This window comes from Salvelinus alpinus, chromosome 6, assembly GCF_045679555.1.
Source record: "Salvelinus alpinus chromosome 6, SLU_Salpinus.1, whole genome shotgun sequence".
NCBI classification, from domain to species: Eukaryota; Metazoa; Chordata; class Actinopteri; order Salmoniformes; family Salmonidae; genus Salvelinus; species Salvelinus alpinus.
This window is the reverse complement of record NC_092091.1, coordinates 34291492-34310412: the sequence shown is the minus strand read 5'-3', so window position 1 is coordinate 34310412 and position 18921 is coordinate 34291492. Positions and strand designations below refer to the sequence as shown.

General features: G+C 40.7%; 1 protein-coding gene across 1 annotated transcript in view; it reads left to right on the top strand.

The window, feature by feature from the left end:
* LOC139578609 (BMP/retinoic acid-inducible neural-specific protein 3-like) overlaps positions 1-3334 on the top strand; it is a 71994-nt gene extending 68660 nt beyond the window's left edge. Inside the window, exons 8-9 of the mRNA XM_071406452.1 lie at positions 831-1173; positions 1993-3334. Of these exons, the coding sequence (XP_071262553.1) occupies positions 831-1173; positions 1993-2781 (1132 nt within the window). The 3' untranslated portion in view covers positions 2782-3334. The remainder of the gene's footprint in view (positions 1-830; positions 1174-1992) is intronic.
* The last annotated feature ends 15587 nt before the right edge of the window (positions 3335-18921 follow it).

Below are 18921 nucleotides of genomic sequence, written 5' to 3'. Positions count from 1 at the left end.
ATCCTCTCCATCTCCCCCTGTGTGAGTGGGAGAAACAGGAAGCAAGCCAAGCAGTGTTTATCTACGTTATTACTGCCGCTGTGAGGAAAATGTAAAGCACTATACTTATTTTGTGACTATAGACTGTGGAGAGAGGGAGTGGAATGTTGGTCATTTTGACTGGGAGGCTCCCCTACATCCCTTTAGTTCGCAGTGCTTCACACAGACGAGAGATGCGTGATTGATATAACTTCCAGGGGCCAGTTCCACTGCTGACAATTATGAAGTAATAATCTGCAGGAAGACGGCGGCTCAGTTTTATACAGCGAGTAATAATACGACTTCGGAATTGGTTTAAACTACACTTTGTGTTCAGACAGGCAGCCCAATTTTGATATTTGTTTCACTAATTGGTCTTTTGACAAATCAGATCAGCTCTGAAAAAAATCTGATGTGAAAAAATCTGATGTGATTGGTCAAAAGACCAATTACTGGAAAAAATATCATAATTGGGCTAGTTGTGCGATCGCAGCCTTTGTGCTCAAACTTTGACCATTAGTCCAAATTATGCAGTTTTACTTTCTGCATGTCTATTTCACAGATGAAGCAATATGTTTGTCTCTTTGTAAAGATTTTTTACAATACTACAAACAAAAAATATTGCAGAATGCATTAATGGTATACTCAAACATGCATTATTAGTTCCTAGTAGGAGTAACTGTTACTAAGTACAATTACTCAGATTTTTTTTATTTATACAATAAACCAATTAAATTCACATCCATTTACATTCACCTACTGTATTGCCATCCTATGTTATATTCCATTGTGTCTCTCCGTCTCCGTCCCAGGCCCCAGTCCTACTGGCTGAGCCACTTCCAGTCTCTCCTCTACTGTTCTGAGAACAACCAGCTGGGTTCGTTCTCTGAAGAGCTCCACAGCTGTACCTGCAGCTACGAGCACAGCCCTTGCCAGCTGTCCCCGCCATGTGCCATCGGAGAGGGCCCCGCCTGCGCAGCCTGCGCCCTAGACAACCACACCCGCTGTGGAAGCTGCAACCCTGGATACGGCCTAACCCAGGGGGTCTGCAGACCCATGGTGGCTGACTCTACAGAGAACTACCTGGGCTTTGAGACAGACCTACAGGACCTGGAGCTGAGATACCTGCTACAGAGGGCTGACCGTAGGCTGGAGGTAAATACAATGCCTTCAGAAAGTATTTATACCCCTTGACTTATTCCACATTTTGTTGTTACAGCCTGAATTTATTAAATTAATGTTTCGCGCACATCTACACACAATACCCCATAATGACAAAGTGAAACATGTAAAAAAAAAATTTTGCAAATGTATTGAAAATGAAAAACAGAAATATCTAATTTACATAAATATTCACACCCCCGAGTTAATACTTTGTAGAAGCACCTTTGAGAGTGATTACAGCTGTGAGTCTTTCTGGGTAAGTCTCTAAGAGCTTTCCACACCTGGATTGTGCAGAATTTGCCCATTATTGTTTTCAACATTCTTCAAGCTTTGTCAAATGAGTTGTTGTTTATTGCTAGACAACCATTTTCAGGTCTTGTCATAGACTTTCAAGTAGAGTTAACTCAATACAATAACTCGGCCACTCAGGAAAATTCACTGTCTTCTTGGTAAGCAACTCCGTTGTAGATTTGGCCTTGTGTTTTAGGTTATTGTCCTGCTGAAAGGTACATTTGTATTCCAATGTCTGGTAGAACGAAGACCAGGTTTTCCTCTAGAATTTTTCCTGTGCTCAGCTCCATTCTGTTTCTTTTTTATCCTGAAAAATTCCCCAGTCCTTAACGATTACAAGCAAACTTAACACTTCGTTTTCAGGACATAAAGTAAATTGCTTTGTCAAATATTTTGCAGTATTACTTTAGTGCCTTATTGCATACAGGATGCATGTTTTGTAATATTCCGTACGATCTTGAGAAAGTAGATAGACATATTGTCCTAACAACTTAAACAACCATGAATATGTCCATCCAGGTCCACGCCATCTTCATCAGTAATGACATGCGTCTGAACAGCTGGTTCGACCCGTCCTGGAGGAAGAGGATGCTGCTGACTCTGAAGAGCAACAAGTACAAGTCCAACCTGGTCCACATGCTGCTGGGCGTGTCTCTCCAGATCTGCCTGACCAAGAACAGCACCCTGGAGCCCGTCCTCACCCTCTACATCAACCCCTTTGGAGGCAGCCACTCTGAGAGCTGGTACATTCCCGTCAGTGAGAACAGCTTCCCAGACTGGACAGCCACCAAACTGGACCTGCCCCTGGAGTGCTTTAACTGGACCCTGACGCTGGGCAACAAGTGGAAGACCTTCTTCGAGACTATCCACATCTACCTGCGGAGCCGGATAAAGACGCAAGGCGGTGGAGGCCCGGCAGGGGCATTGAACGACAGCCTCTACTATGAGCCATTAGAAATGCTGGATTCTTCTCGGAATCTGGGCTACATGAAGATCAACAGCATCCAGGTGTTTGGCTACAGTATGCACTTTGACCCAGAAGCGATCCGCGACCTGATCCTGCAGCTGGACTACCCGCACACCCAGGGTTCCCAGGACACGGCCTTGCTGCAGCTGCTGGAGATCAGGGACCGGGTCAACCGACTGTCCCCTCCAGGTCAGCAGAGACTGGACCTGTTCTCCTGTCTGCTCAGACACCGGCTCAAACTGACCGCCAGCGAGGTGGTCCGCATACATGCCTCACTGCAGGCCTTCAGCAACCGCCTGCCCAACTCTCTGGAATACGAGACAACCAAGCTGTGTAGTTAACAGTTACTAGGGGACGACTGGGGGACGTTAAAGATAAACGGCTACAAGGGGAACTATTGGACAGCTGAATGGTGTACTGGTACAGTATTTTGGCTTTCAGTGGTTTGTTGATTCTCTGGATTACAAGACTGTAAAACTATGTACTAAATGGAGCAGTTGGATGAGAGGGAAAACTGAATAATGTTGTTTGGCTTTCAGTTGTGTGGCGACTCAATGACTTGGGAGGTGCTGATAGCCGGTGCTTTTTGGTCGAAAGAAGTCACACGCAAACTCTGACATATGTAACAGAAGCAGATCTAGAAATTGATATATTTAACACTCTCCACATCCATTTGACCAGCTTGTTTAAATTCAACCCTTCTCATTTATACAGTATATACTGAAGCCAACTGGAGGAACTTTTTAAGAAACATGGTACAGTCTGTTTGTTTGTAACTCTTTTATATGTTATTTTGCTTATGTGACCGTGCACTTTCCATAACGACCAGAATACAGTGGTGTCAGTCAGTTTTGTAGTTGACTTGTTATTAAAACATAATGGATTAACACCTGGGGATATTTTTTGTCAAACTTACTTAGAGCCGAGGAACAGCTGTTATCACATCTCATTGTAAGACATTCAACACATTAATCGCAGGAATTGAAACCACTTAAACTGAGTGAATGAAATTAAACATGATAGAGGAGTTTGATCAAATCATCAGGAATCTCTATTACTCTCATTTATGTGGTTCGTGTTATGGCTTGTGATCAAGCTTCTTTATCCTAATGGATTAGTAGACTTTGTTAAAGGAACAATTGAACCCCTAATTATTTTACAAAAATGTATAGTTTTGTACAGTGAATGTGCGCACACACACGAACACCCATACTACAGATGCTGAAAGAAGTGAACAAGGCTGAGTTTGTCGTAAGACTGGTTCCATTTGGGTCATGGCTAGAAACACACAGGGTGAATGTTTGTATTTATTTATCTGAAACAGATTGAATTGGAGCAGATCAGTAGACACTCCAACTGCCCTCTAGAACCAGAAGTGATGCCCCTCTACTTTACTGGGCCACAGATCCATACCTGCAGTATTAAATGTCAGGACTATAAGGTGTCAGATCTCATTTACTAACGTGGCCTGTGTCTCATGGCTTGTCTGTTCAGGGGAGCAGATCAGGGAGAGGTCACACACCTATGAAGGTCAATGGCTGTAACCTCCATTTGTCTGCTCCTCTTATCAAATCCTTCTCATGTCATAAGATAAACTCCAAGGAGGGTAACACGGATGAACATGGATTGATGCTGAGGTGTGTGCTGGATGTATAACTGAGTTTCAGGCTGTCCTTTGGATGCAGGAGTGTCAGAACATGGCCACTGTGAAGAGATGGAAAAAGTAAGGTCCTGATTGTCTTTTTGGTCTTTACAAGTTAATTATTTCCCCGAAAATCATCAGAACACTTTACCCACCTACTCCTGGTTAACATGTCCCATTAGAGGTGAGACAGAGAACAGACGAAAACTTTACATCCCATCATCTCACATCAACCCGCCAACAACTTAAACCTTTTCCTCTCACAGTAAGTGAGCTAGGGACGCTGGAGTAAAAAGGAAAAACGGAGGAAAATAAATTCTGTCTGCCCATTTATTCTTTCTGAGGTAAAAATGAAAAGATTACCAGGTAGGTGACTATAATTATGATGTTTAACAGCCCTCTGCTCGTTCTGCAATTACCAGGCTCAGTTCTATAGCCCATCCTGGTGAGGCTAGCCATAATTCATTATTGTGAGCTTGTAAATTGTTTTTATCTGTACTGTGGAGTCCCGCCATGTCCCTTATGAGACACTGAGTGGGCAGAGGAGAGACAAGGCTTTGATGAAGGAAGGTCTGACCTTTACTGAGATGTCAATCAAAAGTGTCAGATATAATAACTTAGCTCATGTACTGTATGACTGTCCTGTTGCAACTAGATTGCATACTTTTATGCTTTTACTGTTCACAACGCAGTTCTTTTTCTAAACTGAACGCCTTAATAAGACATGGCTGCCCATAGAAGAGAGACATTTAATTATTCTGAAATAGGTCATTATGATGTTATGATAAATGTAAAAGAAAGACGTGTTACCCCTGTCAGAGACACAATCATAACATTTGCTACACTGACCAATTTTCTTGCACTCCACATTATACCATGTTGGAAATGCATTCACACATTCAAGTAATTTAGCATAGTTGAAGTTCTTATGGAAGATCAAAGAGTGTAATAATGACGTGAACGGTGCTGCTTGGTCTGTTAAATTGAACATATTTTAGTATTTCTTTTAATTGGTCTATGTAATTATGATGGTGCCACATCATCCACATCCCCATTATGAGGCAAAATGCATTTAGCCTCATCATGATGATGTGGCCAGAGACACTTAGCTTCTTGAAAGTCCAATATCTTGACAACTTGACTGCTGACATGCAAAACATTTTGGGACTGTATCAACAGTGGACAAAAGAAAAACATATTAAAACCATTGTACTGTGACACAGGAAGTAAGATCCCAGGTGTCTCTTTGAAAAAAATGTCCCCTCGTGGGGACTTTACAGTTAACTGGGAACAGCAAACCCAAGAGGAGGCAAAAGGTAACCGTCACCGGCCGATAAATCAATAGTCTGCTTCATTACCTGGGAGAACAAAAGGCTCTGCAAAGAGATCGATAATTCTTCTGAGGAGGCTCCTCTGGCATTTCGTCCCCCCTCCGATCCTCCTTCCCGCCACCTGTCCCCCGGACGAGACTAGATCAGCACCCATTACTGAGAGGGCAGTTTCCGCCCGGCATGGTTTGTATAATCACAAATCAATGCTGACTTTTAGTTCCAACGATGATGCATTGTAAAATGACATTAGTTCAGGTGTCTGGCTAGCAAACGCCATTGCTTAGCCACTCAGGCCTTGAACACAAAACCCTCAACCGTGAGGAGAACATCAAATGACATAACTCAGGGATTCTTGAAAGTTGGGACAATCATTTTCCAGCAGGGAAACTATTTTTTTTAATAGTTGAACATTTTGTTGCATTTCGTAGCATTATTTGAGAAAAATATGAATTAGGGGAATTTTATAAGGGGAAAGATTTGTTTTCGGAATGTTCTACTGTTCAACATTATTCATTTCCATTTCCATTATTCATTTCCTCTGTGAAATGTCTGGAGCAAAGGATCACAATTTCAAACTCTCCCCCCAAAAAATGTAAATTCTAAAAACTGGCAAGAATGAATATGAACTTAAACAAGGATATTATGTAGCATCTTGCAGTAGCCCTTTCTGACTTAAAGGAATATTTCTCTCAAAACTGTGATTCCTAAAAAAAATGGTGGTTTGTGGTTACTCTGTCAGATTTGTCTAAACTCCTGAATGAATCAAGATTGAGCAGTGTCAGATACAGCATCAGGGCCACTTCTACATGTCCTCATTACATGTAGTGCAACAAAACCGCTCATGGTCTGTAAAGTTCTCTACTTTTGATAGATTTAAACAAACAATGTTGAAATCACTATCGTCACATCCATAAACTGTCAAATCTATCTCCCTGACAGATTAAGATAGGATTAGAATTTTGATTAGGTTTTAGTCATAAAGCAACTGAGGAAAAACTAAATTGCAACTGTTTATACCACTTGAATGAAGAAAAACATAATAATATTCAATTCTGACTGATTTTTGTCAAACATCAACTCCGAGTGCTGTAAGATCTAACAGAATTGTTGTTTTTATTGGGAATTTTCAAATAAATCATTTTCTATTTAGAGGCAAAATATGTCTGTTTTGTGTATTTGTTGTCAACTCCGTCAGTGGCTTGTCAACTGTAGTGGAGCGGGTCAAGAGCTTCAAGTTCCTCAGGGTCCAGATCACTAAGGAATTATCATGGTCCACACACACTGACACAGTCGTGAAGAGGGCACGACAATGCCTCTTCCCCCTCAGGAGGCTGGAAAGATTTGTCATGTGCCTTCAGATTCTAAAATATTTCTACAGTTGCATCAAGAGCATCTTCAGCTTCTACCCCCAAGCTATAAGATTGCTGAATAGTTAACCAATGGCTACCCGCATTGACCCCTTTTGTACTAATTCTTTTGACTCATTACATACGCTGCTGCTACTGTTTATCTGTCCTGACGCCTAGACACTTTATCCCCACTTACAGTTCCTTCAGAAAGCATTAATGACCCATGACTTATTCCACATTTTGTTGTTACAGTCTGAATTAAAAATGGATTCAATTTATTTTCTCTCACCCACACAATATCCAATAATGACAATTTTACTAATTGATCGAAAGTTAAATACAGAAATATCTCATTTACATAAGTACTCAAACAATACATGTTAGAATCACGTTTGGCAGTCATTCTGGGTAATTCTCTAAGAGCTTTGCACACCTGAATTGTATAATATTTGCATATTTATTATAAAAAAATTATTCAAGTTTGTTGTTGATCATTGCTAGACAGCTACTTCCAAGTCTTGCCATAGATTTTCCAGCCAATGTAAGTCAACTGTAACTAGACCTCTCAGGAACATTCAATGTCGTCTTCGCAAGCAAATCCAGTGTATATTTGGCCTTTGGGTTTTAGGTTGTTGTCCTGTTGAAAGGCGAATTTGTCTCCCAGTGTCTGTTGGAAAGCAGACTGAACCAGGTTTTTCTATAGGATTTTCCCTGTGCTTAGCTCTATTCCGTTTCCTTTTATTTAAAAAACTCCCCAGTCCTTGCCGATGACAAGCATAGCCATAACATGATGCAGCCACCACCATGTTTGAAAATATGGAGAGTGGTATTCAGTAATGTGTTGTTTTGGATTTGCCCCAAACATAACACTTTTTATTCAGGACATACATTTAATTTCTTTGCCACATCTTTTGCAGTTTTACTTTAGTGCCTTATTGCAAACAGAATTCATGTTTTGGATTATTATTTTTTGTACAGTCTTCCTTCTTTTCACTCTCATTTAGGTTAGTATTGTGGAGTAACTACAATGTTGTTGATCCATCTTTCAATCTACTATCACAGCCATTAAACTCTGTAACTATTTTAAAGTCACCATTGGCCTCATGGTGAAATCCCTGAGCAGTTTCCTCCTCTGGCAACTGAGTTAAGGACTCCTGTATCTTTGCAGTGACTGGGTGTATTGATACACCATCCAATGTTATTAATAACTTCACCATGCTCAAAGGGATATTCAATATCTGCTTATTTCTTTACCCGTCTATCAATAGGTGCCATTCTTTGTGAGGCATTGGAAAACATTCCTGGTCTTTGTAGTTGAATCTGTGTTTGAATTTTAGTGCTCGACTGAGGGACCTTACGTCATAGAAAAATCATGTTAAACGCTATTATTGCCCACAAAGTGAGTCCATGCAGCTTATTATGTGACTTATTTAGGACATTTCTACTACTGAAATTATTTAGGCTTGCCATAACAAAGGGTTTGAATACTTATTGACTCAATACATTTAATATTTTCATTTTTAATACATTTGTAAAAACATCTAAAAACAAAATTCCATTTTGACATTATGGTGTATTATGTGTAGGCCAGTGACACAAAGTCTCAATTGTATCCATTTTAAATTCAGGCTGTAACACAACAAAATATGGAAAACATCAAGGGATGTGAATACTTTCTGAACACAATGTATATGTGCATATCTACCTCAATTACCTCGTACCCCTGCACATCGACTCGGTACTGGTAACCCATGTATATAGCCAAGTTATCGTTACTTATTTTGTATTTATTCCTCATGTAAATATTTTTCTATTTATCTTTTTTTTCTCTCTTTATTCTTGGGAAGGGCGCGTAAGTAAGCTTTTTACTGTTAGTCTACACCCGTTGTTTACAAAGCATGTGACAAATTCGATTTGATTTGATTTAGAATTGAACTGCGTCACTGATGGCTAATCATCTTAAAATAGATTTTTTTTGTAAGTAATCTGAAGTAATATTTTAATCACTGTTCTGCGACATATGCTTCAACTATTTAGGTATTGCTGTGCTAGAACTAAGGGATAATGTTTTATTTATACATTTTGTTCTATGTTCTGAATCTAAAAAAACATGCCAAAATGCTAACAAAATTAGCCCTGGAGCATTATATAAGTTATAAATAACCAATCAAGGCATTTGAACACTTATTGGACAATAAATGTACAAATGAAATCCCTATTATGGTGTCCTTACACGGTATGACGTGATTAATCCATTGTAAAATGGTTTCAGTTGGGCTCTGGTGGGTTAATAGTTTTTCTAATCAGGTCACATGGTTTTAAAAACTCCAGGAAAAACTCCTGGCCTTGGGGAGGATGAAAACATTGTCAAACTGCAGCAACCTTGTACTTGTTCATATTAATTATATTTTAATGAAGGACTAGAGGGTTTCCTATACACAGACACAGAGACGCTAATGTTTAGGTGTATAGGCTGCTATATTTATGTAAGAGCTTTTGCTTGTATCTGTCGGGAGTGATGTGTTATCACGCTTGCTAAATAAATACCGGAGGAAAGTGGAGAGCACACCTTGAGCTTTTTGTGTTGTGCCTGACCTGCATGACCTGCGATTTCCGTGAATCTGATTGGTCAAGACACGCAAAGAGCCTGCAGCAGCACACCGATGTGAAGGACAGAGAAATTGTGCGCAAGTTCACAAATCATGAGGCAAATCAGAAAAAGAAACCGCACTTTGCCCCTCTTTTTAACAATTTACTTCAATATGTTTTATTAAACTAAATCAAAAGTGGTGTGGATCTGCAACATCTGATTTAAGAATGTTGTGGCAAATGCCGCCTCACAACACTTTTTCCAGTGGTCCTGCTAACGAAGTTGACATAAATCCAGTTAGTTGCATTTTATGAAATGTAAGAATTAGGTTGTTCCTTTGCATGGTCTGATAGCTGATACTTTGGTCTATCAAAATATATATTTCAAATGTTGTTAATATTAAGAATAGTATTTGTGAAAAAAATGGATTGTTCTGTCTTTCAAGAATCCCTGAGCTACAGGTAACTTCCAAAAGAATGGAAACAAATGATTAAATGAGGAATACAAAGTATATTGAAAGCAGGTGCTTCCACACAGGTATGGTTCCTGAGTTAATTAAGAAATGAACATCCCATCATGCATAGGGTCCTGTATAAAAATATTTGTCAGGCCATTTGGCCATTATTTTGGGTACCATAGCTATGCCCCCATAGGATGATAACGCTCCAATCCACAGGGCACGAGTGGTCACTAAATGGTTTGATGAGCATGAAAACGATGTAAACCATATGGCACTCAGTCACCAGAGACGGCCGTGGCATTTGAATACTTATGGGAGATTCCGGAGCGGCGCCTGAAACATCGTTTTCCACTACCATTAACAAAACACCAAATGATGGAATTTCTAGGCATTCCTCCAATAGAGTTCCAGACACTTGTAGAATCTATTCCAAGGTGCATTGAAGCTGTTCCGACTCGTGGTGGCCAAACGCCCTATTAACACACTTTATGTTGGTGTTTCCTTTATTTTGGCAGTTACTTGTACATAGCTTGACAATGCTGTGAGAAAAATAAAACTCCAACTAGAATATAAAGTTTCGGACAAGAGAAGTACTGAGTATTTCTGATTCGAGAATATGATAATCATAGTAACTTCTAAGTGAGAAGTTCAAAGAATATCCCTTCATAGTTTCTGCCTGTGGGGGGAAGGTGTCTTGGGACCCAGAGCAAAGTGCCCTTCAAAATCAAACCTCAGTGAGGGGGAGAGCAGCATGGGGTCAGTAATGCAGATAAAAGGATGACATTGACACCTCTAATGCCTTCATCACCAGAAAATAATTACACCACTACATCCAGACCTCTTACAAAAGAGTTACACAATAACAAATACATAGCCTATAACTCTTCAACATCAAATAACACCCAAACTGTTATTGTTGATCTCTACATTTGCATTAAAAAAACGAAAATGAAAGAAAAATGCAAAGAAAACAAAGTTAACCCTCTAGAGTCGATTGACACACCGGTGAATCAATCTACACTATACAGTGGGGAGAACAAGTATTTGATACACTGCCAATTTTGCAGGTTTTCCTACTTACAAAGCATGTAGAGGGCTGTAATTTTTATCATAGGTACACTTCAACTGTGAGAGACGGAATCTAAAACAAAAATCCAGAAAATCACATTGTATGATTTTTAAGTAATTAATTTGCATTTTATTGCATGACATAAGTATTTGATCACCTACCAACCAGTAAGAATTCCGGCTCTCACAGACCTCTTAGTTTTTCTTTAAGAAGCCCTCCTGTTCTCCACTCATTACCTGTATTAACTGCACCTGTTTGAACTCGTTACCTGTATAAAAGACACCTGTCCACACACTCAATCAAACAGACTCCAACCTCTCCACAATGGCCAAGACCAGAGAGCTGTGTAAGGACATCAGGGATAAAAATGTAGACCTGCACATGGCTGGGATGGGCTACAGGACAATAGCCAAGCAGCTTGGTGAGAAGGCAACAACTGTTGGCACAATTATTAGAAAATGGAAGAAGTTCAAGATGACGGTCAATCACCCTCGGTCTGGGGCTCCATGCAAGATCTCACCTCGTGGGGCATCAATGATCATGAGGAAGGTGAGGGATCAGCCCAGAACTACACGGCAGGACCTGGTCACACTACGCCGTCATGGATTAAAATCCTGCAGCGCACGCAAGGTCCCCCTGCTCAAGCCAGCGCATGTCCAGGCCCGTCGGAAGTTTGCCAATGACCATCTGGATGATCCAGAGGAGGAATGGGAGAAGGTCATGTGGTCTGATGAGACAAAAATAGAGCTTTTTGGTCTAAACTGCACTCATTTACATTTAAGTCATTTAGCTGACGCTCTTATCCAGAGCGACTTACAAATTGGAAAGTTCATACATATTCATCCTGGTCCCCCCGTGGGGAATGAACCCACAACCCTGGCGTTGCAAGCGCCATGCTCTACCAACTGAGCCACACGGGACCACACGGGACCGCACTCGCCGTGTTTGGAGGAAGAAGAAGGATGAGTACAACCCCAAGAACACCATCCCAACCGTGAAGCATGGAGGTGGAAACATCATTCTTTGGGGATGCTTTTCTGCAAAGGGGACAGGACGACTGCACCGTATTGAGGGGAGGATGGATGGGGCCATGTATCGCGAGATCTTGGCCAACAACCTCCTTCCCTCAGTAAGAGCATTGAAGATGGGTCGTGGCTGGGTCTTCCAGCATGACAACGACACAAAGCACACAGCCATGGCAACTAAGGAGTGGCTCCGTAAGAAGCATCTCAAGGTCCTGGAGTGGCCTAGCCAGTCTCTAGACCTGAACCCAATAGAAAATCTTTGGATGGAGCTGAAACTCCGTATTGCCCAGCGACATCCCCGAAACCTGAAGGATCTGGAGAAGATCTGTAGGGAGGAGTGGGCCAAAATCCCTGCTGCAGTGTGTGCAAACCTAGTCAAGAACTACAGGAAACGTATGATCTCTATAATTGCAAACAAAGGTTTCTGTACCAAATATTAAGTTCTGCTTTTCTGATGTATCAAATACTTATGTCATGCAATAAAATGCAAATTAATTACTTAAAAATCATACAATGTGATTTTCTGGATTTTTGTTTTAGATTCCGTCTCTCATAGTTGAAGTGTACCTATGATAAAAATTACAGACCTCTACATGCTTTGTAAGTAGGAAAACCTGCAAAATCGGCAGTGTATCAAATACTTGTTCTCCCCACTGTATATGCAAAAGTATGTGGACACCCGTAAAAATTGGTGGATTTGGCTATTTCAGCCACACCTGTTGCTGACACCTGTATAAAATCGAGCACATAGCCATGCAATCTCCACAGACAAGCATTGGCAGTAGAATGGCCATACTGAGGAGCTCATTGGCATTCAACGTGGTACCGTCATAGAATGCCACCTTTCCAACAAGTCAGTTCCGCCATGCTAGAGCTTCCCCGGTCAACTGTAAGTGCTGTTTTTGTGAAAACATCCAGGAAGAAACAATGGCTCAGCCGCCAAGTGCTAGGCCACACAAGCTCACAGAACGGGACCACCGAGTGCTGAAGCACGTAGCGCGTAAAAATCGTATGTCCTCGGGTTGCAATGACTACCGAGTTCCAAACTGCTCCTGGAAGCAATATCAGCACAAGAACTGTTCGAACGGGATCTTCATGAAAAGGGTTTCCATGGCCAAGCAGCGGGACACAAGCCTAAGATCACCATGCACAATGCCAAGCGTCAGCTGGAGTGGTGTACAGCTCGCCACCATTGGACTCTGGAGCAGTGGAAACGCATTCTCTGGAATGATAAATCCCGCATCACCATCTGGCAGTCCGATGAACGAATCTGGGTTTTGCGGTTGCAAAAGGAGAACGCTACCTGCCTCAATGCATAGTGCCAACTGTAAAGTTTGGTAGAGGAAGAATAACGTTTTGGGGCTGTTTGTCATGGTTCGGACTAGGTCACTTAGTTCCAGTGAAGGGAAATCTTAACGCTACAGCATACAATGACAATCTAGATGATTCTGTGCTTCCAAATTTGTGGCAACAGTTTGGGGAAGGCCCTTTCCTGTTACAGCATGACAATGCCCCCTTGCACAAAGCAAGGTCCATACTGAAACGGTTTGTCAAGATCGGTGTGGAAGAACTTTGACTGGCCTGCACAGAGTCCTGACCTCAAGCCCATCGAACACCTTTGGGATGAATTGGAACGTCAACTGCGAGACAGGCCTAATTGCCCAACATCAGTGCACAACCTCACTAATGCTCTTGTGGTTGAATGAGGACCGCCACTGGAAAGGAAGACCCAGAGTTACCTCTGCTGTAGAGGATAAGTTCATTAGAGTTAACTGCACCTCAGATTGCAGCCCAAATAAATTCTTCACAGAGTTCAAGTAACAGAAACATCTCACCATCAACTATTCAGAGGAGACTGCATGAATCAGGCCTTCATGGTCAAAATGCTGCAAAGAAATCACTACTAAAGGACACCAATTAGAAGAAGAGACTTGAGAATTTTGAGATTTTTGATTCCAACCACCGTGTCTTTGTGAGACGCAGAGCAGGTGAACGGATAATCTCCGCATATGTGGTTCCCACCGTGAAGCATTGAGGAGGAGGTGTGATGGTGGTGGGGGTGCTTTGCTGGTGACACTGTCAGGGATTTTTGGGGGATTTAAAGCACACTTAACCAGCATGGATACCACAGCATTCTGCAGCGATACGCCATCCCATCTGGTTTGCACTTAGTGGGACTATCATCTGTTTTTCAACAGGACAATGACACAAAACACACCTCCAGGCTGTGTTAGGGCTATTTGACCAAGAAGGAGAGTGATGGTGCTGCATCAGATGACCTGGCCTCCACAATCACCCGACCTGAGTTGGACTGCAGAGTGAAGAAAAAGCAGCCAACAAGTGCTCAGCATATGTGGGAACTCCTTCAAGACTGTTGGAAAAGCATTCCTCATGAAACTTTCCTAGTTAAATAAATGTTAAATAAAAATAAATAAATAAAAAGCTGGTTGAGAGAATGCCAAGAGTGTGCAAAGCTGTCATCAAAGCAAAGGCTTGATACTTTTGGTCACTACATGATTCCATATGTGTTAATTCATAGTTTTGATGTCTTCACTTTTATTTTACAATACAGAAAATAGTAAAAATATAGAAAAACCCTTGAATGAGTAGGTGTGTCCAAACTTTTGACTGGTACTGTTTATTTCCTGAGTTTTTCATATCTCCTAGATTTAGGACAGACACTTCAAAACCTTGTTTCTTATGATTTATTTTTTTAACTGTAATTTGTGCCAATTATGAATTTGTTATTCAATGTGTTTCTATGGGCTTTAGTAGTTAAGGCCAAATTCTATATTTTATCCAAAAACATTTTCATATATTTTTGTTACACCTAAAGGAGTGCTAAAATTCAAAATCAAATAGTTAAATGATCCATATTATAACCGTCTTAAAACAATATTCGATATGTCAGCTTAGTTTCCCCCCTCCCCCCAACATCTTAGGCTCTAAAGAAGTAAAAGAACATGCAGAAATGTCATGAAGCTAACAAGCAGAGGCATTCCTACAGGAGGATAAACACCTGTTCAGAGGCAGACTGTAAGTTGAGCCTGGCTGTAACCAAGAGTCACTGGAACCGCATTAGCATTCTATTCCTAGAGCGCACCCAGCAAACTACTTTATAAATGAACAAAGTTAGGGAAGAGAGAGAAAAGGAAGAGAGAGAGAAAGAGAGAGTGCTCCAAGCTGCTATTTAACTGTGACTCCTGCATTTTTTTTAAAGGTTGAGGGAGAGGTAAAGGGAATATGCTTGTCCATGTACAGTACCTTTCCTCAGTTCATTAGAATGCATTACAATGCATTCAATATACTGTATATAGAAGTTGTTTGATATTGAAAGCAGTGTATGGATAATGGGCTTAAAGGTCTAGTTCACCAAAAATTACAAAATGACTCAAATGTTTCCTTACATAAAAACCAGAGTATAGACGATAGGATCATTTAATATGAAGCTGTAACTCTTTCTGGTGAGTTGAGTGTTTGCGATGCAGACAGAAACAAAGCCAACCTAATAATCCCAGGTCTACCGAGAGCCATTTTATGTAATACATATTACAAAAGAATTGCTTTGGGGATCTTCAGGACAGATTTTCAATGCACCTCTAATTAGACAATCCTTTGCTGCGGCTTGTACTCATCAGGGGATAGTGTCTTGTGACAGGTCTGGACTAAGTCATTTATGAACTGTTTGGATTCCCAGCACATTTTACAAATATTCTCAGTCAACAGAGACTGCCTCAGATGATGAGTGGAGGCTGGTCGGTGCAAACAGGCCTCTCAACTGTCACCGTAGATGTTTGTCGTAATGCTGTGTTATTTAGTCTGATGTATAATTTACCTGGTATCTCCAGTATTTTCTCAATTATTTGAAGTAAGAAAGGACACCTGTATCTTTGTAGTGACTAGGTGTATTGATGCACCATCCAAACTGTAATTAATAACTTCACCATGCTCAAAGGAATATTACTTATATATTTTACCCATCTACCAATAGGTGCCCTTCTTTACAAGGCATTGGAAAACCTCCCTGATCTTGGTGGTTGAATATGTGTTTGAAATTCATTGCTCGACTGAGGGACCACAGATAATTGTATGTGTGGGAGTGTACAGAGACGAGATAGTGTTAAACATGATTTTTGAATGACTATTATCGCACACAGAATGAGTCCATGAAACTTTTGTGACTTGTTAAGCAAATATTTACTGCTGAACTTGTTTAGGCTTGCCATAATAAAACGGTTGAATTCTTATTGAGTCAAGACATTTCAGCTTTTCATTTTTGTTAATTTGTAAAAATGTGTCCAAACATAATTCCACTTTGACATTATGGGGTATTGTGTGTTGACCAGTGACATACAATCTCATTTTAATCAATTTTAAATGCAGGCCTTAACACAGCAAAATGTAGAAAAAGTCAAGGGGTGTGAATACTTTCTGAAGTCACTGTATACAGTACCATGCAGTCAACATTAATTAACAAGTGATAGTGTCAACCAATATATCACAACCGCAGGTGAGATTGAACTTCTCGGTGAAACTGCATAATTCAAATAAATAATTATAAATATTATGGATTTTAAACATTTAGGTACATATAAGTGTCTTATTTTTTTTTCATAATGGCTGAAAGCTTACATTCTTGTTAATCTAACTGCACTGTTCGATTTACAGTAGCTATTACAGTGAAAGCATGCCATGCGATTGTTTGAGAACGGCGCCTCACATCAAAATATTTTTCCACCGGCACAGGTTTCATACATTCACATATAATGATTAAATATTCACTTACTTTTTGAAAATCTTCCTCTGATTTGTCATCCAAAGGGTCCCAGCTATAACAGGTACAGTCGTGGCCAAAAGTTTTGAGAATGACACAAATATTAATTTTCACAGTCTGCTGCCTCAGTGTCTTTAGATATTTTTGTCAGATGTTACTATGGGATACTGAAGAATAATTACTTGCATTTCATAAGTGTCAAAGGCTTGTATTGACAATTACATGAAGTTGATGCAAAGAGTACATTTTTGCAGTGTTGACCCTTCTTTTTTAAGACCACTGCAATCCACCTGGGCATGCTGTCAATTAACTTCTGGGCCACAACCTGACTGATGGCAGCCCATTCTTGCATAATCAATGCTTGGAGTTTGTCAGAATTTGTGGGTTTTTGTTTGTCCACCCGCCTCTTGGGGATTGACCACAAGTTTTCAATGGGCTTAAGGTCTGGGGAGCTTCCTGGCCGTGGACCAAAAATATCTATGTTTTTTTCCCCGAGCCACTTAGTTATCACTTTTGCCTTATGGCAAGGTGCTCCATCATGCTGGAAAAGGCATTGTTCGTCACCAAACTGTTCCTGGATGGTTGGGAGAAGTTGCTCTCGGAGGATGTGTTGGTACCATTCTTTATTCATGGCTGTGTTCTTAGGCAAAATTGTGAGTGAGCCAACTCCCTTGGCTGAGAAGCAACCCCACACATGAATGGTCTCAGGATGCTTTACTGTTGGCATGACACAGGACTGATGGTAGCGCTCACCTTGTCTTCTCCGGACAAGCTGTTTTCCGGATGCCCCAAACAGTCGGAAAGGGGATTCATCAGAGAAAATGACTTTACCCCAATTCTCAGCCGTCCAATCCCTGTACCTTTTGCAGAATATCTGTCTGTCCCTGATGTTTTTCCTGGAGAGAAGTGGCTTCTTTGCTGCCCTTCTTGACACCAGGCCATCCTCCAAAAGTCTTCACCTCACTGTGCGTGCAGATGCACTCACACCTGCCTGCTGCCATTCCCGAGCAAGTTCTGTACTGGTGGTGCCCCGATCTTGCAGCTGAATCAACTTTAGGAGATGGTCCTTGTGCTTGCTGGACTTTCTTGGGCGCCCTGAAGCCTTCACAACAATTGACCCGCTCTCCTTGAAGTTCTTGATGATCCGATAAATGGTTGATTTAGGTGCAATCTTACTGGCAGCAATATCCTTGCCTGTGAAGCCCTTTTTGTGCAAAGCAATGATGACGGCACATGTTTCCTTGCAGGTAACCATGGTTTACAGAGTAAGAACAATGATTCCAAGCACCACCCTCCTTTTGAAGCTTCCAGTCTGTTATTTGTCTCAATCTGCATGACAGAGTGATCTCCAGCCTTGTCCTCGTCAACACTCACATCTGTGTTAACTAGAGAATCACTCTAGCTGGTCCTTTTGTGGCAGGGCTGAAATGCAGTGGAAATGTTTTTGGGGGATTCAGTTAATTTGCATGGCAAAGAGGGACTTTGCAATTAATTGCAATTCATCTGATCACTCTTCATAACATTCTGGAGTATATGCAAATTGCCATCATACAAACTGAGGCAGCAGACTTTGTGACAATTCATATTTATGTCATTCTCAAAACTTTTGGCCACGACTGCAGTGTCGTTTTGTTAGATAAAATCCATCTTTATATCCTAAAAAGTCTGTTTAATTGGTGCCATCGATTTGACCAATCCAATCGTTCAACTTGCAGAGAAAGGAATTTGTTTCAACAAGTCAAAATATGTTTATATTTACTCCTCAGATACCCTAAAATTTAATCAAACTATACTATTTATTTTGGAAAGAAGTATGTTCAATAGGAAACCGATTTTAGCAGGTTCGTAATATTAAGCAAACCAGATGGCACCATTTTTAAAAATGTATTTACGGAAAGCCAGGGGCACACTCCAACACTCAGACATCATTTACAAACAAAGCGTGTGTGTTTAGTGAGTCCCTCAGATCTGAAGCAGTAGGGATGACCAGGGATGTTCGGTTGATAAGTGCATGAATTTGATTATTTTCCTGTCCTGCTAAGCATTCAAAATGCAGCATGTGCTTTTGGGTGTCAAGGAAAATGTATGGAGTCAAAAAGTACAATATTTTCTTAAAGAATGTAGTGAATTTAAAGTAAAAGTAGTCAAAAATCTAAATAGTAAAGTAAAGTACAGATACCCCAAAAAAACTACTTAAGTAGTACTTTAAAGTATTTTTACTTAAGTACTTTACACCACTGG